Source organism: Hypanus sabinus, chromosome 24 (genome assembly GCF_030144855.1).
Source record: "Hypanus sabinus isolate sHypSab1 chromosome 24, sHypSab1.hap1, whole genome shotgun sequence".
In the NCBI taxonomy this organism is placed as follows: domain Eukaryota; kingdom Metazoa; phylum Chordata; class Chondrichthyes; order Myliobatiformes; family Dasyatidae; genus Hypanus; species Hypanus sabinus.
Window position 1 is genome coordinate 34128844 of NC_082729.1, and position 27955 is coordinate 34156798.

Here is a 27955-nt window from a genome sequence, read left to right on the forward strand (position 1 = left end):
ACACACACACTCACACACACAAACACACACACACTCACACACACACACACACACAAACACACACACAAACACACACACACACACACAAACACACACACACACACTCACACACACAAACACACACACACAAACACAAACACACACACACTCACACACACACACACACTCACACACAAACACACACACAAACACACACACACACACACACACACAAACACACACACAAACACACACACAAACACACACACACACACACACACACACACACACACACACACACACACACACACACACAGACACACACACAATGCTGGAGGAACTCAGCAGAACAGGCAACATCTATGGTACACTGTCAATGTTTCCGGCCCAAAACGTCATCAGGACTCAGGTCTGGGCCCCAAACGTTGACAGTTTACTCTTTTTCATGTTGCTGCCTGTCCTGCTGAGTTCCTCCGGCGTTCTAACTGGTTGTAGGGGAATTGGTCATTGTAAATCGTCCCATGATTAGGTTGGGAAATTGTGAGGGATTGTTGGGTGGTGCAGCTTCAAAGGAACGGAAGGGCATATTTAGCATTGTACCTCTAATTAAATCATTCAGGATTGTTTAAAATCACTTCCATTACACAACTGTGATGAGGGCGATGGATGAAGGTAGGGCAGTGGATGTTGGCTGCATGGATTTTTAGTAAGGCGTTCAACAAAGTCCCTCATGGAAGGCTAATCCTGAAGATTAGGGTGCATGGGATCTGCGGCGAATTGGTTGTGTGGATTCCGAACTGGCTTGCATACAGAAGACAGAGGATAGTGGTTAAAGGGACGTAATCGAGCTGGAGGTCTGTAATTAGTAGAGTTCTGCACGGCTCCGTGCTAGGACCCCTCCTGTTTGTGATGTATATAAATGACCTGGATGAAAATGTAGATGGGTGGAGTAGTAAATTTGCAGGTGACACCAAGGTTGGTGGAGTTGTGGATGGTGTAGAAGACAGGCAAAGAATACAACACAATATAGATCAGTTGCAGATATGGGTGAGCAATGGCAGATGGAGTTTAACCCTGATAAACGTGAGGTGTTGCAGCTCAAATGCAAAGAAACAGTACACTATTAAGGACAAGGTCTTTACTGGCGTTCCCGAGCAGAGAGATCATGGGATCCAAGTCCATAGCTCCTTGAAAGTGGCTACACAGTTCGATAAAGTGGTTAAGAAGACTTGTGATTTTTAAAAAAAATTAGTCGAGGCACTGAATTCAAAGGTTATATTGCAACTATATAAAACTTGGGTTAGGCCACATTTGGAGTACTGCATACAGTTGTGGCTGCTGCACTATAGGAAGGCTGTTGAGGGTTTGGAGGGGGCGCAGAAGAGGTTCACCAGGATGCTGCCAGGGTTAGAGGGCATGTGCTTATCTCTGCTTAAAGTTGGGTTGTTTTCTCTGGAGTATTGAAGGCTGAGGGGGAGCCCTGAGAGAGGTTTACAGGATTATAAGAGGTATAGGTAGAGTGGACAGAGAGTATCTGTTTCCCCGGGGTTGAAGTGTCCAATACCAGAGGGCATGTGTTGAAGGTGAGGGGTAGGCTTTTTACCCAGAGTGGTGATGCCTAGTATGGTACTGGAGGCAAATACTTCGGAGGATTTTGAGAGATGTTTGGGTAGGCACATACACTCGAGGAAGATGGAGGGTTATGGACATTGTGTAGGTAGGAGGGGTTAGTATTTGGGTGTTTTTGATTTGCTTTTTAGCACCACATTGTGGGCCGAATGGCCTGTTCCTGTGTAAAGGAGAACAAAATAATCATTACTCCGGATCTGATGCTCCTGCAGCCACACAGATACACACAGACAGATTCTCATCTCTACCCCAGCTTGGTCCCGCCAGTTAATCAGCCAGGCAGGTATCCGGGAATGTCCACCGAACATGTCAGAGCCGGACGGGAAATGACAGCATTCCTGTCGGCGTTCCAGCATCTGGTGATGAGCCTCTGCAGTCACAAGATCACAGAATGATAATCAGATTTATTATCACTGACAGATGTCTTGAAATCTTCTGTTTCCTGCCAGGGAGGAGGAGGACCAAGGTGGTGGTATGGTGGCATAGTTAATGGCGTAATGCTATGAGCACCAGCAACCCCAGTTCAAGTACTTCTGCTGACTGTAAGGAGTTTGTATCTTTTCCCCCATGTCTGCACGTTCCCTCCGTGTGCTCCAGTTTCCTCCCACAAATTAAAGTCATTACGAATTCATAGGCTAATTTGTCGCACGGGTGTAATCGGGCAGGGAGGGCCTGTTACTACCTGTATATCTAAAAAAAACTTCTCCGAGGATGGTCATCTTGCCATGGTGGAGAGGCCCGTGCGTTTCTTGAGGTGTCAAGAATGGTGCCATCTGGTGCCTAGTTCAAGGTAGAGTCAGCCAAGAGGGTAAAGGTGAAGGGTGGGGTTCCAGACAGAACGATCCAAACAAGACCTCAGTGGCGGAGCTGGCGGAAGGTGATGACACATCACAATGGCAGTGCAGACGGAGGAAGGCTCTGATCTGTCAAACACCGTGTATCGGTGTAAATTGTCCCGTAATTAGGCTAGGATAAAATCGGGGGATTGCCGGGCGGCACGGCTGAAAGGGCCGGAAGAACCTATTCCACACCGTATCTCAGTTAAAGAAATGTGATCTAAGTGACTTTGACTGTGGAATGACTGCTGGTGACAGATGGGGTGGTTGGAGTATGCAGAAACCACTCACCTCTTCGGCTTTTCATGCACGAGCTTACAGAGAGTGGTGAGAAAAGCAAGAAAAAGAGCAGCAGTTCTGCGTGTGAAAATGCTTCGTTAATGAGAGAGGTTAGATGAGAATGGCCAGACTGATTCAAGCTGACAGGAATGACAGTACCTCAGAGAACCACTCATTACAACAATGATGTGCAGAGAACACACAACACTGCTAACCTTGAAGTGATGGGCAACAGCAGCAGAAGAGATAAGCAGGTAAACGTGTGTATCTAATAAAGTGGTCATTGACATATTCTGTATGTAATTTGATAATAAATTTACTTTGAACTTTGAGGATGAATTGGAATTGGTTTATTATTGTCACAGGTACCTCGATGCAGTGGAAAGCTTGCCAGGTGTTTACACAGTGCACTGGAGTAGAAGGCAATACAATAACAGAATGCAGAAGAAGGTGTAACAGCGACAGATAAAGTGCTGTGGAGTTTCACAATAAAGTGAAAGATTGTAACACAGAACATGGAAGTCTACATTCGGCCCACAATGTTGTGCCAACCATGTAACTACTCTAGAAGCTGCCTCGAATTACCCTACCACAAAGCCCTCTATCTTTCTAAGCTCCGTGCACCTATCTAAGAGTCTCTTAAATGTATCCGCCTCTCCCACTATTGCTGGCAGTACATTCCATGCACTCACCGCTCTCTGTGTGGAAAACTTACCCCCAACATCCCCTCTGTACCTACTTCTGAGCACCTTAAAACTAAGCCTCCTCATGTTAGCCATTTCAGACCTGGAAAAAAGCCTCTGGCTATCCACACGATCAATACATCTCATCATCTTATACACCTCTATCAGGTCACCTCTCATCCTCCGTCAGTCCAAGGAGAAAAGGCCGAGTTCACTCAAACTATTCTCATAAGGCATGCTCCCCGATCCAGGCAACATCCTTGTAAATCTCCGCTGCACTCTCTCTATAATATCCACATCCTTCCTGTAATGAGGTGACCAAAACTGAGCACAGTACTCCAAGTGGGGTCTGACCAAGGTCTTGTATAGCTGTAACATTACCTCATGGCTCTTGAATTCAGTCCCATGGTTGATGAATGGCACACACCTTCTTAACAACACTGTCAACCTGTGCAGCAGCTTTGAGCGTGCCATTGACATGGACCCCAAGATCTCGCAGATCTTCCACACTGCCAAGAGTCTTACCATTTATGTTGTATTCTGTCTTCAAATTTGACCTACCAAAATACACTTCACACTTATATGCGTTGAACTCCAAATGCCATTTCTTAGCCCAGTTCTGCATCCTATCGATGTCCCCCCTGTAACCGTTGACAACCCTCCACAACTTCTGTGTCATCAGCAAACTTACTAACCCACCCTAGTGAGATGGACTGTGAGGTCAAGAGTCCATCTTATACGAGGGAACCATTCAATAGTCTTATGACAGCGGGGTAGAAGCTGTCCTTGAGCCGAGGGGGAGTTCCCGGCGCTGTCGCTCACATTACAGAAGCCCTGCCTTTTCTGATACACAAAATGCTGGAGTAACTCGGCAGGCCAGGCAGCATCTATGGAAAACAGTAAACAGTTGATGTTTCGGCCCGAGACCGGAAAAGGAGGGGGAAAAGAGTAAGGTGGGGGGAGGGGAGGAAGGACAAGCTGGAGGGTGATAGGTGAAACCGGGAGAGGAAGAGGAGGAGTGAAGAGGTGTGAAAATGATTGGTGAAAGAGATAAAGGTCTGTTAGGAGAGGACAGAAGACCATGGAAGGATGGGAAGGGGGAGAAGCACCAGAGGGAGGTGATGAGCAGGTAAGGAGATAAGGTGAGGGAGGGCAATAGTAATGGGGAATGGTGTAGGAGGGAGGGAGGAATTACCGGATGTTCGAGAAATCGACGTTCATGCCATCAGGTTGAACGCTACTCAGACGGAATATGAGGCGTGGCTTCCTCAGCCCGAGTGTGGTCTCATCCTGGCAGGACAGGAGCACACGGACTGAGATGTCGGAATGGGAATGGGAGGTAGAATTGAAATGGGCGGCCACCGGGAAATCTCCCTTTTTGGGCGGATGGAGCGAAGGTGCTCATCGAAGCGGTCTCCCAATCCTCACCGGGCGTCGTCGATATACAGGAGGCCACACCGGGAGGACCGGATACAGTAGATGACTGACCGGTGAGGTGTCGCCTCACCTGGAAGGGCTGTTTGGGGCTCCGAGTGGTAGTGAGGGAAGAGGTTGCAAGGATACGTGCCAGGAGGGAGATCAGTGGGGAGGGACGAGTGGACTAGGGTGCGATCCCTGCGGAAAGTGGGGAAGGGATCCTATTGGAGATGTCGGAAGTTACGGTGAATTATGTACTGGACGGGGAAGCTAGTGGGGTGATAGGTGAGGACCAGAGGAACCCTTTCCCTGGTGTGGCGACGACAGGATAGGGTAACGGCAGGCGTGCGCTAAATGGAAGGGACGCGGGTGAGGGCAGTGCTGATGGCGGAGAAAGGAAAACCCCTCTCTCCGAAGAGGGACCCATCAGTTGTTCTGAATGAAAAGCCTCACTCGGAGGGCAGATACGGCGGAGACGAAGGAGCTGAGGAGAGGGAATGGCATTTTTACAAGTGACAGGGCGAAAAGAGGTATCGTCCACGTGGCTGTGTGAGTCAGTGGGTTTATAAAAGATACCGGTTGATCTAGAGATGTTGTCAGGGAAATCGAGAAACGGAAGAGAGGTGTGAGAAATGGACCAAGTAAAACTGAGGACAGGCATTTTGAGCGCGTTGGTTTGAATTTCCAGCATCGACAGATTTTCTCGTGTTTGTTACTTACCGTCTTCCACGCCGTCACTCGGGTTACATAAGCCCCGCCTCGGCACTGTCTATCACGTTACAGAAGTCCTGCCTCCTCCACACTGTCACCCAGGTTACATCAATCCCGCCTCCTGGACGCTGTCAACCATGTTACAGCAGCACCGCCTCTTCCACACCGTCACGTGTTACGCAAGCCCCGCCCCTTCTGTTAATCGGGGGGTACTTTGAAGTTTCTGCGTCTGAACGTCTCTGAGGATCTCCCCTGGGCCCAGCATGTCGTTGCAGCCGCCAAGAAGGGACGGCACCGGCTGTATTTCACTAGGAGTTAGAGGAGATTTGAGATGTCACCGAAAATATTCGAAAGTTGCGACGGTGTACCGTGATGAACTTTCTAACTGGCTTCAACTACAACACAGAGTCTTGCCATCTTCAGAAGTTTTCTGATGACTCTGCCATAGTTAGATGCATCAGCAAGGGAGATGAGGCTGAGGACAGGGCGATGGTGGGAAACTTTGTCACATGGTGCTAGCAGAATCATCTGCAGCTTAATGTGAAAAAGACTAAGGAGCTGGTGGTGGACCTGAGGAGGGCTAAGGCACCGGTGACCCCTGTTTCCATCCAAGGGGTCAGTGTGGACATGGTGGAGGATTACAAATACCTGGGGATACGAATGGACAATAAACTGGACTGGTCAAAGAACATTGAGGCTGTCTACAAGAAAGGTCAGAGCCGTCTCTATTTCCTGAGGAGACTGATGTCCTTTAACATCTGCCGGACGATGCTGAGGATGTTCTACGAGGCTGTGGTGGCCAGTGCTATCATGTTTGCTGTTGTGTGCTGGGGCAGCAGGCTGAGCGTAGCAGATTCAACAGAATCAACAAACTCATTCGTAAGGCCAGCGCTGTTGTGCGGGTGGAACTGGACTCTCTGACAGTGGTGTCTGAAAAGAGGATGCTGTCCAAGTTGCGTGCCATCTTGGACAATGACTCCCACCCACTCCATAATGTACTGGTTAGGCACAGGAGTACATTCAGCCAGAGACTCATTCCACCGAGATGTAACACTGAGCGTCATAGGAAGGCATTTCTGCCTGTGGCCATCAAACTTTACAACTCCTCCCTCGGAGTGTCAGACACTCTGAGCCAACAGGCTGGTCCTGTACTTTTTTTCCACTTGGCATGATTAACACATTATTTAATTATTTATGGTTTTATATTGCTATATTTCTTCAGTATTCTTGGTTGGTGCGGCTGTAACGAAACCCAATTTCCCTCGGGATCAATAAAGTATGTGTGTCTGTCTGTATCACCGTCTGGTATAGGCGGGGAGGGGGCGCTATCGCACAGGATCGGAATAAGCTGCAGAGTTAGAAACTTAATCAGCTCCACACCGGGCACTTGCCTCAAAAAGGCGGCATCCATCATCAAGGGCCCCCATCACCCAGAACAATTTCAATGCTACCATCAGGGAGAAGGTACAGGACCCTGAAGGCTCACACTCAACAATACAGGAGCAGCTTCTTCCCTTCTGCTATAAATTTCTGAATGGACATTGAACTCATGAACACTATTTCACTATTTTTAAAATTTCTATTTTAGCACTACTTATTTAATTTACTTAATTCATATATACTTGCTGTAGTTGTCGGTATTATATATTTGCATTGTACTGCCGCCGCAAAGACAACACATTTCATTACATGTATATATACCAGATTCTGATTTTGAAAAGTCCCTCCCACTGCTAACATAAGCCCCGCCTCCTCCGTGCCGTCACTCAAGCCTGCTTGCGAAGGGAATGCCGGTCCCCGGCACCCACGCATGCGCGCCTGGGGCGCGGGACCAGCCGGAGGCCTGAGGCCAGGGGTCGCGGCCGGACACCGGACCAGGGTAGGTGGACGGGGTGGCTGGGGTCTGGAGAGAACCCTGTCGAGGGGAGGTGGGGGCCGGCGTGGTGGACGGGGGACCGGAGAAAGCCGGGGAAGCCCGGGAAAGGTGGGGGGCGGCAGCGGGGGACTGTGATAGGTGGGGGATGCCGGGGGCCGGAGCTCATGGCCCGGGTAGGATGAAGGAGCCGTGCGCCCGTCCCCACCAGTTGCAGCGATCTGGAGGAGAGCAGAATCGGAATCCGGTTTAATATCACCAGCATATGCCGTGAAATTAGTTGTCTTAATAGCAGCAGTACAATGCAATGCATAATTCAAACTATGAATTGCAGCAAGCGTGTATATATATTTATATAAAATAAATGAGTAGTATAAAAAGAGAGCAAACAAAAGTGACTTAGTGTTCATGGGTTCATTTCCCATTCAGAAATCTGATGACGGAGGGGAAGAAGCTGTTTCTGAATCTCTTGAGTGTGTGTCTTCAGGCTTCTGTACCTCCTTCCTGATTGAGGCAATCAGAAGGGGGCATGTCCTGGGTGACGGGGGTTCCTTAATGATTGGATGCCACCTTTTTGATACATTGCTGTTTGAAGTTGTCTAAGATGCTGGGCTGGCTAAGTTTGCAGCTTTCTGCAGCCTTTTCCGATCTTGTGCCAGACGGTGATGCAGCCAATTAGAATGCTCCCCACAGTAGATCTGTTTAGAAATTTACAAGAGTCTTAGGTGGCATACCGATTGTTCTCAAACTCCTGATTAAATATATCGGCTGTCGTGCCGGCTTTGTAATTCCATCAATATCAACACACACAGGTCAGGCAGCATCTATGGAAATGGATAAGCGGTCGACATTTTGGGGCGAGACCCTTCTTAAGGACTGGAAAGGAAGGGGGAAGACACCAGAATAAAAAAAAGTTGGAGGAGGGTAGCTAGAAGGTTGTAGATGAAGCCAGGCAGGTAGGAAAGGTAAAGGGCTGGAGAAGGAATCTGATAGGAGAGCACAGTGGACAATAGGAGAAAGGGAAGGAGGAGGGGACAGTGCGAAGTGATTGGCAAGAAGAGGTAAAAGGCCAGAGTCGGGAATAGAGGAAGGGATTTTTTTTAAACTGGAAGGAGAAATTGATATTCACGCTGTCAGGTTGTGGCCACCCAGATGGAATGTAATTTGTTGCTCCTCCACCCTAAGGGTGGCCTCATCTTGGCAGAGAGGAGGCTATATACTGACATGTCAGAAGAGGAATTTGAGTTAAAATGCTCGGCCACCGGTAAGTTTTGTTCTTGGCGGGTGGATCGTAGGTGCTCGATAAAGCGTTCCCCGCCCCACCCCCAATTTACAATGGGTCTCACTGAAAGGAGGCCACATCGGGAGTACCAGACACAATAGATGACTGCAGCTGATTCATGGGTGAAGTGTTGTCTCCGCTGGAAGGACAGTTTGGGGCCCTGAATGGAGGGGAGGGAGGAGGTGTATGGGCAGGTCACTCGCAGGCGTTAAGTGCCGGGAGGGAGATTAGTGGGGAGGGGGCGAATGGATAAAGGGAATTGTGAAGGGAGTGATCCTTGCAGAAAGTGGAGAAGAGGAGAGGTAAAGACGTGCTGTGGTAGTTTCCCTTTGACACCCAGGAGCTTGAACTGCTCACCCTTCCCACTGCTGACCTCTTGATGAGCACCATTGTGCATCACTTTCAGAGGATGATGTGCTGGATGTGGAGGCTCACCGGGTGGTGGGTAAGGACGAGATGAACCCTATCAGTGTCAAGGTTGTAGGGAAAGTGGGGTGAGCATAGATGTTTAGGAACTGGAGATGCAGCTGAGGGAGGGAAACTCCGTTCATTGAAGGAAGAAGACATCTCTGATGTCCTGGAATGGAAAGCTGTGTCCTGGGAACAACAGCTGAATTGGAGGCAAAGGAGCTGAGAAAATGGAATGGCATTTTTACAGGAGCGAGGGGTGGGAAGAAGTGTCAAGATAACCATGGTTTATAAAAGATAACAGAGATGGAGACAGATATTGTGGAAGGGTAGAGTGGGAGGTGGACCGAATATCAATATGTTGGTTCCACATTAGATCTTCAGAGATGTTGACACCCAGGAGCTTGAACTGCTCACCCATCCCACTGCTTATCCCTTGATAAGCGTCCCTTGTCTTACCCTTTCTGAAGTCCACGATCATTTTGTTTTTCGTACTGGCGTTGTGACAGCACCCAGTCAGCTGATCCATCTCATTCCTGTATGCTTCCTCACCGTAGCAGAAGTCTCAGCGGGCTTCCACTCCTGTGGTCACTCTGTGAGATACATTGAGTGTACGTCATTGCAAGAGAGACTCTGTAGATGCTGGAAGTCTTGAGCAGTGCACACACCACGCTGCTAGAACTCAGCAAGACAGGTGGCACCTGTGGAGAGGTATAAACAGTCGATGTTTCATGAGGTCTGGGCCTGAAACGTTTGACTGTTTATTTCCCTCCTCAGCGGATGCTGCCTGACTTGCTGGGTTCATTGGCATTTTGTGTGCATTGAGTTTAATAATGGGCTCCCTGGGTCATGGAAGTCTTCTTCCTCAGCCTGTCATCTCTACTGGTTCATAGACCACTGACAACAGCTCGTCAGAGTCCTCAGTTCTGGGCTGATTGTCCCTGTGCCCTTCCTTTCACCACACCACTTCACACGTCTACTCGGTGAAGATCCTTCCTCTGCCAGGGATGAGGTCTTTGGAGCTACTTGTGACGTTTCTGTAGCTCTGGGTTTTTACGGGATGGGGTTGCTACTTTCTATCACAGCTGAGGTAGGCGCCATCCGCGGCAGTGTTTCGTGGAAGTTTGGCCTTACACAAATTCTCCCATACTTTTTTAACAGCACGTAGTGCAATTACGAAGAAACCACAGCAGCGCCTCTACTTCCTTAGAAGTTTGCAGAGCTTCAGCATGACATCTAAAACCTTGACAAACTTCTATAGATGCATAGTGGAGAGTGAATTGACTGCATCACGGCCTGGTATGGGAACATCAATGCCCTTTGATTGAAAAATCCTATGGAATGTAGTGGATATGGCTGAGTTCTTCACGGGTCGAGCTCATTGAGCACATCCGCATGAAACCTTGTATGAAAGCAGCATCCATTATCAGGTAACCCCACCGCCCAGGTCATTCTGCCTTCTCGCTGCTGCCGTCAGGTAGAAGGTACTCGAGCCTCAGGACTCGCACCACCAGGTTTGGGAACAGTTACTACCCCTCAGTCGCCAGGCTCTTGAAGCAAAGGGGATAACTTCACTCAACCGTCACCTGCACTGTCATTGAAATGTTCCCACAACCTATGGACTCGCTTTCAAGGACTCTTCATCTCATGTTATCGATATTTATTGCTAATCATTTAATATTATCGTTACTTCTTGTATTTGCATAGTTTGTTGTCTTATACACCCTAGTCGGGTGGTCTTTCATTGATTTTCTTATGGTTATTATTCTATAGATTTGTTGAGCTTGTCCACAAGGAAATGAATGTCAGGGCTGTATATGGTGTATAAGGTATTATATACCTTGATAATAAATTTACTTTGAATGCTGAGCTTTATTACAGCTAGTGATAATCTTTCCTGTCGGCAGTATATAATCCTCTTGTTTAATTACACTGGACAACAAAGGTTTTACTTCCTGAATACCTTTAGCTGTATCTTCTGAATTTTGGGCTTCTGATCATGAAAATCACCATGAAATTTCCCTATCGTGCAACATTTTTTAAATTAAATGTATGTTTATTTATTATTTCAATTCATAATTCAAGTCAGTTAAAATGTTGCCTACAATGTAAGCTGGAAAGTTTCCTATCTTGTCCAGGCGTGCTTCGGTGGCGCGGCTGCTGCATGGCAGGACAGGGTTTAGTAATAATTATTGGCTTCAGAACTGTAAGGATGGAATTTGCTATCACCAGGCACAAACATTTCTTTGAAGGATTTTGGTATTTGAGACAGATGGTTCCCAGAATAACTGATGCCAAGATTAAGGAAAGCATTTTTTGTTGGTCCACAAATCAGACAGGCAATTTGAAGAATTTCCAGTGGGACCAGAGAAAATAACATGGAAGGCATTCAAGGAAGTTGTTGAAATTTTTTCTCGGCATCTGCAGAGCACCAAACTACATGCAGCTGATTGAAAGCATGCTTCAAGCATATAAAACCACGAAATGCAACATGTCACTAAAGATTCATTTCCTGCATTCCCTTTTAGACTTCTTCCCTGCAAACCTTGGTGCTGTTAGTGATGAGCATGGTGAAAGGTTTCACCAGGACATTACGGTCATGGAGAAAAGATACCAGGGAAACTGAAATCCATTAATGCTGGGTAATTATTGTTGGACACTTAAGCGAGAAGCCTCAGACACTGAGTTCAAATGAAAATCATTAACAAAACATTTTATGGGTGATTACACTGGACAACAAAGTTTTTCAAAAGTGCTGCTTCCTCAGAATTTTTTTTTGTTTACGATAGCCTGCTTGAGGATGAACACAAATATAATTTCAGAATATTTTTATCACGTAGGAATTTGGAGAAACAGCAAATTAACTTCTAATGAATGTAATGTGTTTAATTGCATAATGGTGCTGGTGCTTTGCAATAGTTCAACTAAGTTAAAAATGTTTTGTTAATGATTTTCATTTGTACTCTGTGTCTGAGGCTTCTCGCTTAAGTGTTCAACAATAATTACCCAGCATTGATGGATTCCAATTTCCCTGGTATCTTTTCTCCATGACCGCAATGTCCTGGTGAAACCTTTCACTGTGCTCGTCACTAACAGCACCAAGATTTGCAGGGAAGAAGTCTAAATGGGAATGCAGGAAATGAATCTTTAGTGACATGTTGCATTTCGTGGTTTTATATGCTTGAAGCATGCTTTCAACCAGCTGCATGTAGTTTGGTGCTCTGCAGATGCTGAGAAAAATTTCAGCAACTTCCTGGAATGCCTTCCATGTGATTATCTCTGGCCCCACTAGAAATTCTTCAAATTGCCTATCTGATTTGTGAACCAACAAAAGAATGCTTTCCTTAATCTTGGCATCAGTCTCAAATATCAAAATTGTTCATGGAAATGATTGTGCCTGGTGATAGCAAATTCCATCCTTACAGTTCTGAAGCCAATAATTATTACTAAACCCTGTCCTGCCGTGCAGCAGCTGCGCCACCTAAGCACGCCTGGACAAGATAGGAAACTTTCCAGCTTACATTATAGGCAACATTTTAATTGACTTAAATTATGAATTGAAATAATAAACACGTTTATTTGAAAAATGGAGCACGATAGGGAAATTTCATGGTGATTTTCATGATCAGTAGCCCAAAATTCATAAGATACACCTAAAGGTAATCAGGAAGCAAATTCTTTGTTGTCCAGTGCTATTCAACAAAAGCGTTAGAGCAAATGCTCGTAGAGGCATATGATGTGGGTGGCTGTGGAAAATGGTCATTTCGGACTGAAGGAGTTTCAAACTTCTGGGGGTGCTCGTCTCGCACAAATTCTCATGGTCCCAGAACATGTTCCACGTAATCGGAAAAGCTCACCAACAGCTTTACTTTCTGAAGAGAGTGGGACTATGCTCATCTACACTTGTGTCATTCTACAGATATGCAGTAGGGGGCAACCTACCAGGCTGCATCACTGCACGGTATGGAGACCGCACTGGCGGACAGGCGGACTCCACAATGGGTAGTTAAAATTACCCAACACATCACTGGCACCATCCTACCAGCCATCCAGGACATTTAGACAGAACGGTGCCAGAAGAGGACCGGTAACATCATGAAGTGTCCCACCCACCCTCCGCATGGACTGCTTGTCTCATTCCCATAATGAAGGAGGCTATGTAGGATCTACTCCAGGACCACCAGACTCAAAAGCAGTTATTTTCTCCAAGCAGTAAGGCTGATCAACATGGCTGGATCCACTAACCCACCCACCACACCTCCATCACCAGTACTTTATCATTTGCTGTCAGAGTCACCTTGTATGCAGACACTCCTGTGCCTAGCAACACTATGGATATACAATTAATCTAGTTACATAACTCTGCAAATGTTTTAGGTGTATGTGTGTGTACTATATATATAGACACACACGTACACACACACACAGTCGGCCCTCCTCATTCGTGGATTCCGCATGCGTGGATTCAACCGATCGGGAGAACCCAGAAGTTCTCTCTCCAGCACTCATTGTTTTTGGGCATGTACAGACTACTTTTTCTTGTCATTATTCCCTAAGCAATACAGTATAACAACTATTTACATTGTATTAGGTATTATAAGTAATCTAGAAATGACTTAAAAGTACAGGCAGTCCCTGGGTTATGAATGAGTTCAGTTCCTGAGTCCGTCTTTAAGTCGGATTTGATGTTGGAACAGGTATTATTTAGTGTCAGTTAGTCAAATGTTTTTCTTAGTATATAGTACATATTTTACCTTTCTATGCCTATAAAACACTTAAGAAACATACGTATTTCAATAATTAAACCACTGCGTTGCTTAGTAATAATTGTAGCTTTCATCGGGGCAGGGCCTTTCACATGCTCCAAATTGTTCTGATCGTTTACCGACTGTAGCCTAATGCTTTTCCAATGACCGATGGCATTTCACCTCATTCCGATCGCATTATTACCTCCACCTTATTTTCAATCATGATTGTAATTATTTTCGTGAACGAAAGCACTGCGGATTCAGAGCTGTGCCACCAGGTCCTAATGTCCACCGCACTGAGTCTTGTTAAATAAAGTCTGGGGTTCCGCTGGGTCCTGAAGACCACCGCACGGAGTCAGGTTAAATAAAGGACTTGAGCATCTGGTTTTTTGGTATCCGCGGGGGGGGTTCTTGGAACCAATCTCCCATGGATAAGGAGGGTCGACTGTATCTTCTTAATATCTGTCCAAAATTCTTGGGCACCTTAGCTATATATAAGCTTGTATATAAGCTGTCTTATGTATTTATGTTTATTGTGTTGTCTTGTTCTGATCTTTTTGAGCGGCATTGGATCTGGAGTAGCAATTATTTTATTCTGATTTGGGCTTGTGTGCTGGAAGAGGCATTAAACAATCTTGAACCCAGGGCTGCCTGTGTCTGTATCCAGTCTGAAAAACAGTTGGTCCTCAGTTTTCCCTGACCCTGGTATCTGTCCTTATCCATTCTCTCAATGCCCCTTTAGTACCATTCCACTTTTCCAGCAACAAGATGTGTGTAGGATTTCCTCCCAGTGCTCTGGTTTCCTCCCACAGTCTAAAGATGTACTGCTTGGTAGGTTAATTGGTCAATGTAAATTGCCTGTTGATGAGGTAGGTGTTGCTGGGCAGAATGGCTCAAAGGGCCAGTATGACCTATTCTGTGCTTTAAAAAGAAAGTTTGAGGTATTGAACTGTCCCATTCATTATACCATGGGTCTGACACTGCCAGATTGTCCTTTCTGATGATCGGTGTGGATTTGATGGGAAAAATCATGCCTAGGGAGACTGGACATGGGAGCAGAATTAGGCAAATTTGCCATTGAGTCTGCTGTGTCATTCCATGGTGGCTAATTATTAACCCTCTCAGCACCATTCTCCTGCCTGTTCCCCGTAACCTTTCACACCCTTACTAATGCAGAAACTAGCAACCTCCACTTTCGATATACCCAATGACTTGTCCCCGACAGCCGACTGTGACAACAAATTCCACAGATTCACCACCCTCAGGCTAAAGAAATTCCTCCTCATCGCTGTTCTAAAGGGATGCCCCTCTATTCTGAGGCTGTGTTCTCTGGTCCTAGATTTCCATCGTCTCTACCGAGACCTATCAACATTTGATAGGTTTCAATTAGGTCACCCCTCATTCTTCTGATTTCCGGTGAATGCAGCCATCAAACGCACTTCGTATGACAAGCCATTCAATCCTGCAAATAATTTTCATGAACCTACTTTGAGTCCTCTGTTATCCTTTCTAAGCTAAGGGCCCAAAACTGCTTGCAATACTTCAAGTGAAGCCTAATTAGTGCCTTACATTACATCTGCCAGTCAAGAGGTGTATGGAATCTATTCTAGTTATATGGAATCGTGATTGGATTCCCATGGAAAGGGAGCCAAAACCAGGGGTGTAGGTTTAAGATGAGGGAGAAGAGATTTGAAAAGGAGTGAGGGACAATTTCCTCACAACAGAGGGTGATGGCTGTTTGGAGCGAGGAAGCAATAGAAGCAGGTACAATAACAGCATTTAATATGGACCGAGCTGCCAGACAAACTGGTTGAGGTAGGTACACTACTGTGCAAAAGTCTTGGGCACATATATATAGCTAGAGTGCCTAAGATGTTTGCACAGTACTTTATTTGACAATGTGGAATGGAGAGGTAGTTTGTAAATCTGATAGGGAGCATGAGATGTTGGGAATGGTGAGTGTGGGACAGTGCCAGAGGAGGAGTGCCAGGTAGACACACCCAGCCCAGAGACACCAGGCAAGGTCATTTGATTCCAAACAATTGGTTTATTGATCATTACAGAATGTCTCTCTGGTCCTTCCCGCTGCCCCTTTTCCTGACTGTGTGACAACTCCTTCCCACTCTCAGTCCACAACAGAGACCCCTGTCAGAATCAGGTTTATCATCACTCACACATGTCATGAAATTTCTTTTGCAGCAGTGCAGTACAAGCGTGGCCAAGTGGTTAAGGTGTTCGTCTAGTGATCTGAAGGTCGCTAGTTCGAGCCTTGGCTGAGGCTGCGTGTGTGTCCTTGAGTAAGGCACTTAACCGGTGCCAAGCTGTATGGGTCCTAGTGCCATTCCCTTGGACAACATCGGTGACATGGAGAGGGGAGACTTGCAGCTTGGGCAACTGCTGTTCTTCCATTTAAAAATAAACCTTGCCCAGACCTGCGCCCTGGAAACTCTCCAAGGTGCTAATCCATGGTTAGTCGAGACTAACGGAGGCCTACACTACACAGTGCAATACTACAGAACTGTGCAAAAGTCTTGGTTACCCCAGCACCTATATATCTAAGACTTTTGCACAGTACTGTAGTAATTTTATGTATTGCTGCTAAAAAGCAAATTTCATGGTGTATGTGAGTAATGATAAACTGATTCTGATTTGGGTCTCTAATGTAGGCATCCTATGTGCCTAAGATTTTTGCACAGTACTGTACATTAGCAATATTTAAAAGGCACTTGAACAGGTACACGGATTTGAAAGCCTCAGAGGATATGGGACAAATGCAGGCAAAGGGGTTTAGGTGGGAATTGTGGTAGGCATGGACAGGTTGGGCCGAAGGGCCTGTTTCCTCATGCTACGGGCACGGGTTGTGTCGTAAGCTATGATGTGAAATGGAGAGGAAATCGCAGATTGGTTGTGTGGCGAGCTCTGTGCGTTGTGGTCTGGAATTTTGCCTGCGTCGGCTAATAAAGAGGATCGAGATCTACACATTTGTTCACAAAATTATTTGCAGAAGTCCACGCTTCTAGGAACTCTCTTGCATGCCACATATTAGCTTGCACTGATGCCCAGTTGAATTTGTGCCCCTCTCGATCATCATGGGTAGAGACTAGGGAGAGTTGGCCACTTTACAGCCAGTTGATATTAGTATATCCTTGTGGATAGTTTTCTCCTGGTTTGGCGGATGTAATATTTGCTGCAGCCCCCCCCCCCCCCCCCTCAGTTTGTGGACCACACTGGTCTTGTCCAGTCGCTTGGTTTGTTAGTCTAAATAGTCTAAATAGACCAGGATGCAAGCCTGGGCAAGTTTTTTTTTATGGAAGACTGGCAGTTGCCCAAGCTGCAAGTCTCCCCTCTCTATGCCACCAATGTTGTCCAAGGGAAGGACCCATACAGAGCAATGTGTGGTTAAGTGCCACACGCAAGCCTCAGCCAAGGCTCGAGCTAGTGACCTTCAGATAATTAGATGAACGCCTTAACCACTTGGCCACGCGCCAACACTCTGCAGCGTACTCTCCTCAACATTGCTGTTGTGTATGTCCTGCTGCTGAGGTATATCCGAGGATGTGCTGGGACACATCATCAGTGGGGTCATCGGGTATTTTGTGTCTTTCAACATCAGGTGACCGAGCCAGGGCTGATCAGGCCCCGGTTTGCGTCCCAGCAGCATTGGTCCATGGGTCACTCTTGCTGTTTCTAAAACATTGAGTGGGTCTCTTCAGGCTCCTGTGCTACGTCCTTGATGGTAGCAATGAGGAGAGCGCCAGTTATCGACGCCATTTGTGCATGATTAGGCCACTCGGCCCATCAAATCTGCTCTGCCATTCCATCATGGCTGATTTATTAACCCTCTCCTAAGCTTATCCAGGCTCTGTAGCTCATTAATTCAAAGTACATTTATTATCAAAGTATGTAGAAACTATACAACCTTGAGATTCGTCTGGTTCCTGGCAGCCAGTAAACAAGAAACCCGAAAGAACCAACTTAAGAAAGACCAACACCTGATACACAGAGGCGGAGGGAAAAAAAACACAAATGGTGCAGACATTAAAAGCAGGAGGACTTGGAGCAGCTGGAGTAGGCCCATAGCCTCAGTAAATCGCAGCTGAGATTGCAGATATGGAGCCTGAGCAGACTCAGCGCCACAGAGAGAGGAGTAAACGTCATGGAAGAGCGAGCAGAATCGGCCCGACCCTCGCCCTCCGTCCAGACACCCTGCCTTTTCAGTTTATCTGTCTGCCGGTGTTTAAATTGTCTACATACCGGGCCGCTCCCGACCTTTCTGAATAGTCTCGGTGTTTAGGTGGATCTGACTTTGCTCCAGGTTTAGGTGGACGGGCTCCTCCAACTCCGACTCCAGCTGGCCTCGAGTTTGCTCCGACCACTTCTGCATTGCACCCGCACACCTCAACCTGGAGTTGTCTTCGCCTTTGCTCGCCTCTTCATTGTTTGCAGTGACAGCTTACCACAATTTGCCACAGAGAAAGTGCTGTTAATATTGAAAGATTATTTGGACAGGTACGTGGATAGGAAAAGTTCAGAACAGGGGTTCCCAACCTTTTTTATGGAATGGACCCCTACCATTAAGCAAGGGGTCCATGGACCCTGAGTTGGCAGCGACTGATTTAGAGAGACACGGGACAACTTGCATCTCTAAGTACTTAAAAAAAAAATGAAAGGAGTCTGTTTCAGACAGAGTCCCTTCACTTGTTGAGTTCCTCCAGCACTTTGTGTGTGTTGCTCGAGGTTTCCAGCTTCTGCAGAATCTGTTGTGTTTTTGTGCCCACTTCCCTGACCAGGACAATGTAAACTGGCCTCTGACCCAGGGGTTCCCAACTTGGGGCTGATGGACCTTGTTTAATGATATTGGTCCATGGCATTAAAAAGCTTGGGAACCCCTGCACTGGCCTGTTTTGAAATCACAGGCTTCGTCTGGTGTTTTGTGATGGGGATTCATCGTGTGTGAGAGAGAATGTGTGTGTGAGAGAGAGAGAGAGCGCTTGTGTGAGAGTGATGTATGCGCGCATGAGAGAGAGTGAGAGCCTCTGTGTGCATGTAAGAGAGAGAGCCCTTGTGTGTGACAGAGGGGCAGAGAGAGACAGTGTGTGTCAGAGAGAGAGAGAGATAGCCACTGTCCATGTGTGAGAGAGAGGAAAGCCCCTGTGTGTGTGAGAGAGAAATAAAGCCCCTGTCGCTGTGTGTTAGAGCCCGTATGTGTGTGTGTGTGAGAGAGAGAGACAGTTGAAAAAGAGAAAAGGGGCTGAAAGAAAAAAGGAAAGAGAGAGAGGGGGGAGAGCTCCTCTGTGTGTGTGTGTGTGAGAGAGAGAGAGAGAGGGAGATCCCCTGTGTGTGAGAGAGAGATCCCCTGTGTGTGTGTGCATGTGTTAGAGAGAGAGAGCCCTGTGTGTGTGTTTGTTAGAGAGAGAGCTGTGTGTGTGTGTGTGTGTGTGTGTGTTAGAGAGAGAGAGCCCTGTGTGTGTGTGTGTGCATGTGTTAGAGAGAGAGAGCCCTGTGTGTGTGTGTTTGTTAGAGAGAGAGCTGTGTGTGTGTGTGTTAGATAGAGCCCTGTGTGTGTGTGTGTGTGTGTTAAATAGACAGCCCTGTGTGTGAGAGAGAAAGCCCCTGTCTCTGTGTGTTAGAGAGAGAGAGAGCCCTGTGTGAGTGTCTGTATGTGTGAGAGAGAAAGAAAGCCCGTCTCTGTGTTAGAGAGAGCCCTGTGTGTGTGTGTGTGTGTGTGTGTGTGTGTGTTAGAGAGAGCCCCATGTGTGTGTGTGTGTTAGAGAGAGAGCCCTATGTGTGTGTTAGAGAGAAAGAAAGCCCGTCTCTGTGTGTTAGAGAGAGAGAGCCCTGTGTGAGTGTCTGTATGTGTGAGAGAGAAAGAAAGCCCCTGACTCTGTTAGAGAGAGCCCCGTGTGTGTGTATGTGTTAGAGAGAGCCCCGTGTGTGTATGTGTGTTAGAGAGAGAGCCCTGTGTGTGTGAGAGAAAGAAAGCCCCTGTCTCTGTGCGTTAGAGAGAGAGAGAGCCCTGTGTGAGTGTCTGTATGTGTGAGAGAGAAAGAAAGCCCCTGTCTCTGTGTTAGAGAGAGCCCCATGTGTGTGTGTGTGTGTTAGAGAGAGCCCCTTGTGTGTGTGTGTTAGAGAGAGCCCCGTGTGTGTGTGTGTGTGTTAGAGAGAGAGCCCTGTGTGTGTGAGAGAAAGAAAGCCCCTGTCTCTGTGTGTTAGAGAGAGAGAGAGCCCTGTGTGAGTGTCTGTGTCTCCAGGTCAGGGTGATGCACGTTCCTTGTCAGATGGTTGTGGAGGCCAAATCATTGGATATATTTAGAGTGGAGGCTGACAGATTATTGAAAAGCCTAAGTTTATGGAGTGAAAACATGAGAACTGGGTTGAGAGGTATAATAAATCAGCCATGTGGAATGGCGGAGCGGAATTGATGGGCCAAGTGGCCTGCTTCTGGTCTCACGTCTGATGTCTGTGTGTCTGTGTCCAGGTCAGAGCGGAGCACTTTCCAATGAGATGGAAATACTGAAGGAGGCGGAAGTGCTGCCGGAGGACGAGCCGGGATCCTCGGGAGACGGCAACGTGGCGCGGCCGGCCCCCAGCTCCCAGCCGGACGACTGCTTCCAGTGCTTCGTGTGCGGCAAGGGCTTCCGATGGGCCTGCCTTCTGAAGCGGCACCTGCGGGTGCACACCGGCGAGAAGCCCTTCGAGTGCACAGTGTGCAAGCGCTGCTTCAGCAAGTCCAGTAACCTGACGCGGCACCGGCGGTTCCACACCGGCGAGAAGCCCTTCGAGTGCGGCGTGTGCGGCAAGCGCTTCTCCACCTGCAACGACCTGCGGGTCCACCAGCGGATCCACACCGGGGAGAAGCCCTTCGAGTGCGCCGTCTGCCAGAAGCGCTTCTACACGTCCGGCCACCTGATCCGCCACCAGAGGACTCACAGCGGCTAAAGGGAGAGCGCTGTCTGCCGTCCCAGCCAGCCCGTTTTTACTGGGGGAAGCGGGGGTGAGCTGATTGAACAGCGCCAGCTGAGACTCCCTCACCGGTCAAGCGAGCCCCCTCGATCCCAGGGTGGGGTGCCACTGGTGGCGGCGGGAGCTCAACGCTTCCGTAACACTCTCAACACCCATGACAAGGGGCGCCCCAAAGCGGTGATTGGCCGCCCGTTACCTTGTGGCTTGATCCACCTGTCCAATCCTCGCGGGAGTACCCAATGGGCAGATAGTTTGATAAAGGGCAGCTGAAAACATGGACACTAGAGTGAGGTGCGTCTGGGTCGCGAGAGACTTCTTCAGTTGGGACAAATTAGTCACATGACAGGCATGGGCCAAGCCTGCGGCAGAAGACTGGGCGTACGCCATTTCGAACTGAGCAAACCCAGTTTGTGTTACTGGCCCCCCCACCTCTGCCCACCCAGGCTGCTCCAAGTACATTCTGTCCAAGTTTTTGAGTTGCCAGAGATCTGGTACAACACTCGTAACCTCAAGCTGCTCCAAGTACATTTCGTCACATATTTTAGTCGGAGATTGGGTAACTTCAGCTCTTCTGGACTATTTTGCTGAATTTCTTTCTGTCTGACTTGAGTCACTTCCTCCTCCCGTCTCCGGGTCTGGTACAAAATTCAGCCGCCCTTGATTTGCGCTTCCCACTTGGTCCCTGGAGCCTCTTTGAACGGGGAGTGAATGCGCTATGGGAACTTAATAGACGGTCGCGGCTGTGTGGTAACTGGTGACCACACCGTTGGGTCCGCCCCACTGCAGGGTTTCGGTCCGAAGCGATGACGGTTCCTTCCCCCTCCCCACACAGACTCTGACTTGCTGAGAGCGTCCTGCAGATAGCGTGTCCTCATCCTGCTCAGTGCGGTGAGGGCTTTTGCCGTAGCCACCTTTGTAAACGGCTTGTTTCAGGCCTCCCAGAACCCACCGGGTACCAGAAAAAGGGGATTTTCCACAGACTAGGGCAACGTGGCGGTGTAGCGGCTAGAGCAATGATCTGCGGTACCAGCGACCCAGGTTCAATTCCCGCCACTGGCTGTAAAGAGTTTGTACGTTCTCCACGTGACTTCGAGGGTTTCCTCCCACATTCCACGGATATACGTGCTTGTAGGTTAATTGGTGACATAGACGTATCTAAGTGGCTCAGGCCTGAGAGGGCCTGTTACCAGGCTCTATCTCTAAAAAAAGACCACAAAAACAGGAGCCAAATTAAATAGATGAGAATATTTACTATGGAGTTAGGATGTTATGCTGAAGTTGTATGAGATGTTGGTATTGTGTGCAACTTTGGTCGCCTACTTACAAGTAAATAAGATTGAAAGGGTACCGAGGAAATTTACAATGACGTTGCCAGGACTGGAGGACCTGGGTTATAAGGAAAGATTGAATAGGAGGAACTTCATTCCCTAGAATGTAGAAGATTGAGGGGAGATTTGTTAGAGGTAGACAAAGTAATGAGGGGTATAGATAGGGTAAATGCAAGCAGGTTCTTTTCCACTGGGGTTGGGTGAAACTACGGCTAGAGGTCATGGGTTAAGGATGAAAGGTGAAACGTTGAAGGGGAACGTGAGAGGAAACTTCTTCACTCAGAGGGTGGTGAGAGTGCGGAATGAGCTGCCAGCGCAAGTGGTTGAAGATGTTGAAGAGAAGTTTGGATAGGTACATGCGTTGGAGGGGTATGGACTGGGTGCAGGTCGATGGGGCGAGGCTGTTAATGTGATTCAGCCTAGGTACACAGAAGGGCTTATTTCTGTGCTGTGATTGTCTATGACTGATTAGGCCATTCAGCCCATCGAGTTTGCTCGGTCTTCGATTATGGTTTTTTCCCTCCTCCTCCTCCTCATAACCTTTAACCTCCTTACCAATCAAGGACCTACTGGTCTCTGTCTAAGCACACACAGTGACTTGACCTCCATAACTGTCTGTGGCAATGAATTCCACAGACTCAGGTTGAGGAAATTCCTGCTCACCTCATTTTACAGTGGCTTTATTCTGAGGCTGTGCCCTCAGCTCCTTGTGTCTTCTGCTAATGATCCTTCTCCACGTCTGCTCTGTCCAGGCCTTACAGTACCTGGTAGTTTTCAATTAGATCCCCCCACCCTTCATCCTTCTGAACTCCCTTGAGTGCGGACCCAAATATATCAAACACTCCTTGTACATTAAGCCTTTTGTCCCCGAGATGGTTATTGTGCACCTCCTCTGGACCCTCTCCGGTGCCAGTACTTTTTCCCTCTAACTCAGTTACTTAAGTAGCTTTGAAGGGTATTGATAATGGCTGGGGTCACCCCTCTTGTAAAGACTGTCCAGAGGAAGTCAATGGCGAACCACCTCTGTAGAAAAATTTGCCAAGAACGGTCATGGCCAGGGAAAGACCATGATGTGGCACATATTGAACGAGGGAACAGCGAGGGATTTTACTCTTTGGCACAAAACAGGACGAGCGGTGACTTGATAGAGCAATAACAGTTGATAAGAGGCATAGATGGAGTGGACAGTCAGAGACTTGTTCCCAGGACAGAAATGGCTAATATGAGGAAGGAAAATTGTAAGGTGATTGGAGGAAAGTATATGGCGTCGGAGGTAGGAGTAGCGGGTCTGTTGAACACACTGCCAGGAGTGGTAGTAGAAGCAGATTAATGAGCATTTAAGAGACCCTTCAAGGGGCACATGAGTGATAGAAAATATTTCCTATCAAAGTGTGTGTGCAATTTACAACTCTGAGATCTGTCTTCTCCAGATAGCCACAGAACAAAGAAAACCATGTAGGGCCAAGTGGGAGAGAAGGGTTAGATTGATATTGGAGTAGGTTGAAGGGTCGGCAGACATTGTGGGCTGAAGGGTCTGTACTGCTCTATATTTTAATCTACGCTCTCTGGTGTTTTATCGTCCACGTGTGAGGGAATTGTTCCTTCCTGGTCAACCTGGTAAGGTGTTAATACCTCAGTGGTCTCCTTTCACCCTTCTCAGTCCCAAGGTAATACCCCAAGCCTATCTAATAGACCACTAAGAGATACTCAGTGGGTCAGGCAGCACCTGAGGAGGGAAGTGGACAGTAGACCAGCAGTATATTTATTGAGATACAGCATGGAATAGGCCCTTTCGACCCTGATTTAATCCTACTGAAATCATGGGAAAATTTACAATTAACCTACCAACCTGAACATCTTTGGATTGTGGGAGGAAACCAGAGCACCCCGAGGAAACCCACATGCTCACGGGGAGAATGTACTAACTCTTTACAGGTAGTGATGGGAATTGAACCCCTATCGCCGGTACTGTAAAGCGATGTGCTAACCACTATGCTACCAGGCTGCCCCTTTCTGTGCTCCAGATTCCAGCGCCCGCGGCCCCTGATCGCCCGATCTATTCTCGTCTCAGAGTTTCAGGCCCAGGCACCACCTTAAAACTCGTCCACACCCTGCCTCCAGTGAAGTCTTGTCACCCCTGTCGTGAATAGGCTTGCAAGCATTAGAACAGCGAATTGGTGTGTACGTGTTGCAAGTGCAATCTCTGCCAGTGCCTAGAGGTGGCAGTATTGTAAGGCAGTTAAATATCCCGTATGACTTTTCAACCACTTAGTCTCCTGACCTGCCAACGACACAGAACTTTTTTTCTTTCACACTTTCCATCTGAGTAGCTTCCAACCTGATGGCATGAACATTGATTTCATCCTACTTCTGGTAATTTTTGCACACCCCATCCCCCATCTCTCGATCTATTCCCCATTCTAGCTTCCCTCTCAGCCCGTCTCAACTGCCCGTCACCTCACTCTGGTTCACCTCGTCCTTCCTTTACTCCTTTGTTCTCCTTTTTCAGCCCTTTACCTCTTCCACTGATCACCTCCCAGCTTCTCACATCCACTAGGCTTTTTCCATTGAGGTTGGGTGGTACTAAAGCTAGAGACAATAGACAATAGGTGCAAGAGCAGGCCATTCGGCCCCTCGAGCGAGTGCCACTATTCACTGTGATGATGGCTGATCATCCACAATCTGTACGCTGTTCCTTCCTTCTCCCCATATCCCTTGACTCTGCTATCTTTAAGAGCTCTATCTAACTCTTTCTTGAAAGCATCCAGAGAATTGAACTCCACTGCCTTCTGAGGCGGAGCATTCCACAGATTCACAACTCCCTGGGTGAAAAAGATCATGGCTTAAGGGTGAAAGGGGAAACTTCCTCACTCAGAGGGTCCGGAGAGTCTGGCGTGAGCTGCCAGCACAAGTAGGGCATGCAAGCTTGATTTCAACACTTAAGTTTGGATAGGTACACAAGGGGTATGGAAGACTATGATCCAGGTGCAGATCGATGGGAGTAGGCAGTTTAAATAGTTCAGCATGGACTAGATATTCCTGTACTGTACTACATGGGTTTCCTCCTGTAGTCCAAGTATGTACCAGTTAGTAGGTTAAAGACACTGACGTATCTTCCCCTCACTCTTCACCTCACCCCCCCCCACCTTACTCTGGTTTCTCCCTCCTCCCTTGTCAATCTTGATGAGGGGTCTCGGTCCGAAGCATCTCCTCCATAGATGCTGCCTGACCTGCTGAATTCCTCTAGCGTTTTGTATGTGTTAGTCTGGGTTTTCAGTATTTGTATAATCATGGGACAATTTGCAATGACCAATTAACCTACCGACGCATACGTCTTTTTGGACTGACGAAGGAAACCCATGTGGTCATAGGGAAACCATTCAAACTCCTTACAGGCAGCAGCGGGAATTGAACCCGGGTCGCCTGTACTGTAAAGTTTTGAGCTAACCTCTATGCTCCCATGCCACCCTTTTATGTGGGGAGATTGGAGAAACAACATGCTTTCTCTTGAGCAAAAGTGGCTGTGACCTTTCAGAAAACTGCATTGACTGGTTATTCAGTTCCATAGCTGCAGCTTAACCTGTCAAGTCTCTCTCTAGTGTTTCGTGTGTGTGGCTCTGGATTTCCGGCATCTGCAGAATCTCGTTGTGTTTATGATTTTCCGATCAGTCTGGTTTATACTTTCCCTGTTGTGTCTCCCCACAAAGCCCATGTTGGCCGGCTTTGCCCTGAATGAAATGCATCTTGCCGCATCATTTCTGCCCAGTTATCCATCGTACTTCTGTCAGCAGTGTCAACTTCATGCCCAGTGGCTGTGTCATCTATAAACATTAATGGCTGCTCAGCACAGACTCTTGTCAGTCAAATACTTGTTGCGTCCATTGAATAGAACACTACATCACTGAACTTCAGGGACTTCAGACCAGCTACCCTGTTTCCACCTGTTTTTCCTGCCTATTCCCGTCTACTTGTGCCCAGACAGTATCCTTCCCATTGATTTCCCTGTCCATACTTCTCTAAGTGTTGCAATCAAGTCCACGTCCACCACTCCTGCTGGCAGCTCATTCCGCTCTCGCACCACCCTCTGAGTGAAGAAGTTCCCCCTCAGGTTCCCCTTAAATATTTCAACATTCACCCATAATATGTGACCTCTAGTTCTAGTCTTACCCAACCTGGATGCAAAAAGCCTGCTGGTCTTCACCCTGTCTATACTTGTTATAGTTTTGTATGCTCTGTCAAACCTCCCCTTATCCTCCTCCATTCCAGGGAATAAAGTACTAAGCTAGAGTCATAGAATACAGCACAACCCATGCCCTAAATTTATATATGAAAAGAGATATCTATTCAACCTTTTCCTAAAACTCAGATACTCAAGGCCCGGCAATCCCTTGTAAATTATCTCTGTGCTCTTTCATCTCATTGATATTTTCCCTGTAGGGAATAGGTGACCAGAACTGCATACGATACTCTAAATTTGGCCTCTTACTTAATTGCCCATTGCGCCACTGGCTGTTAGGACAACCGTGAAGGTCCTTCATCTGTCTGTCCGCGGCTGCTCAGATGTAGAGGGATTCTTCACGGCTGTTTCCGTAACAGGTTTGTTTGACCAGTCAGGGTTGTCAGCTTTGAGCTGAGCTGGTGGACCACTCTTAGTCTAGTCTCTACCCTTTGACCTGTTGGCATGGATGACCCTACGAAGAGCCAAGGCATAAAGCCCTGATTCTGACCAGCATAGCTCTTTGAGTCATTGAGGCACGCAAGCCTCCCAACCATGGTTGTGGTCCTCCTGGAGGAAATTTGGTCTTCTTAACATCTTAACTTCAAGAAGACATGCAAACTCCTGTAACTTCAATAGCACTTGCTATTCTTTCTGGAACTCATGGCCTTTATGCCTCTGGACCTCATGGACTTTGTCAAGGAGAAAGCTACATCAAATGCACTGCTCTCATTTGCTTGGAATCCAATCAGGTCGGTTAGCCCTGACCTTCCCTTGTATGTACTGATCCTAATTTAATCTTGCATCTTTAAATCAGTTAGGGTGGATACAATCAACTTGAAACACAGAGTCAGTGCACGAGTGGAGCTTTTGTACTTCACCGTTGAATGTAATCGTGGCTGGTCCCATCCCTCCTGCCTTCTCCATCCCATTATCATTCAACAAAGATGACTACAGCAAGAGATGACTACAGGTCCTTCAGCCCACAGTGTTGTGGCACACTAATTAAAGGCCAGACTGAATTAATCCCTTCAGCCTGCATGACATGTATATCCCTCCATTCTCAGTGGGTGGCATGGTAGTGTCGCGGCTGGTGCAGTGACTTTACTGTGCCAGCGATCACCGATTGGGGTTCGATTCCTGCTGCTCTCTGTAAGGATTTTGTATGTTCTCCTCGTGACTGTGTGGGTTTCCTCCCACGTGCTTAAAGACTTTGCGGTTGGTCATTTGTGGGCATGCTACGTTGGAGCTGAACGTGTGGCGACATCCTAGGACTGTGGTAATTGTTGATGCAACAAAAAAAAACTGCATTTCACTGTATGTTTCGATGTACATTTGACAAATAAAGCAAATCTGTAATCCAGGTCTTCTGTAATCTGTAATCTTAGAGCCATTAAATGATTTCAGTACCACCCCTGTCAGCACATTCTGGGCAACCACTGCTCTATGTTTAAAAACTCCCTGCAATCTTTGAGCTCACCCCTTCTAATCTTAAATGCATGCTCTCTTGCATTAGATGCTTTGATCCTGGGTAGAAAGGACTCTGACTATTCATGCCTCTTGTAATTTTCCAAATCTCTTATCCTCTGTATCCACTGTTCCAG

General features: G+C 47.4%; 1 protein-coding gene across 5 annotated transcripts; it reads left to right on the forward strand.

The window, feature by feature from the left end:
* Position 1: 1 nt before the first annotated feature.
* LOC132380651 (gastrula zinc finger protein XlCGF17.1-like) lies at positions 2-27714 on the forward strand. Of its 5 annotated transcripts, none has more exons than XR_009507839.1 (2): positions 2-4535; positions 10258-10971. XR_009507839.1 is itself a non-coding variant. In XM_059949605.1 (2 exons), exon 2 carries the CDS (start codon positions 20349-20351, stop codon positions 20781-20783), a length of 435 nt encoding a protein of 144 aa, XP_059805588.1. In that variant the 5' UTR covers positions 7260-7412; positions 20323-20348; the 3' UTR covers positions 20784-27714. The 5 variants fall into 5 exon arrangements, 2 of the variants coding, with proteins under 2 accessions (XP_059805588.1, XP_059805589.1); XR_009507838.1 differs by lacking the exons at positions 2-4535; positions 10258-10971 and adding exons at positions 7260-7412; positions 13016-17005; XR_009507837.1 differs by lacking the exon at positions 2-4535 and adding an exon at positions 7260-7412.
* Positions 27715-27955: the final 241 nt, after the last annotated feature.

Coding starts and splice junctions, on each gene's coding strand:
- LOC132380651 (XM_059949605.1), top strand. CDS start 20,349: ATGGAAATACTGAAGGAGGCGGAAGTGCTGCCGGAGGACGAGCCGGGA.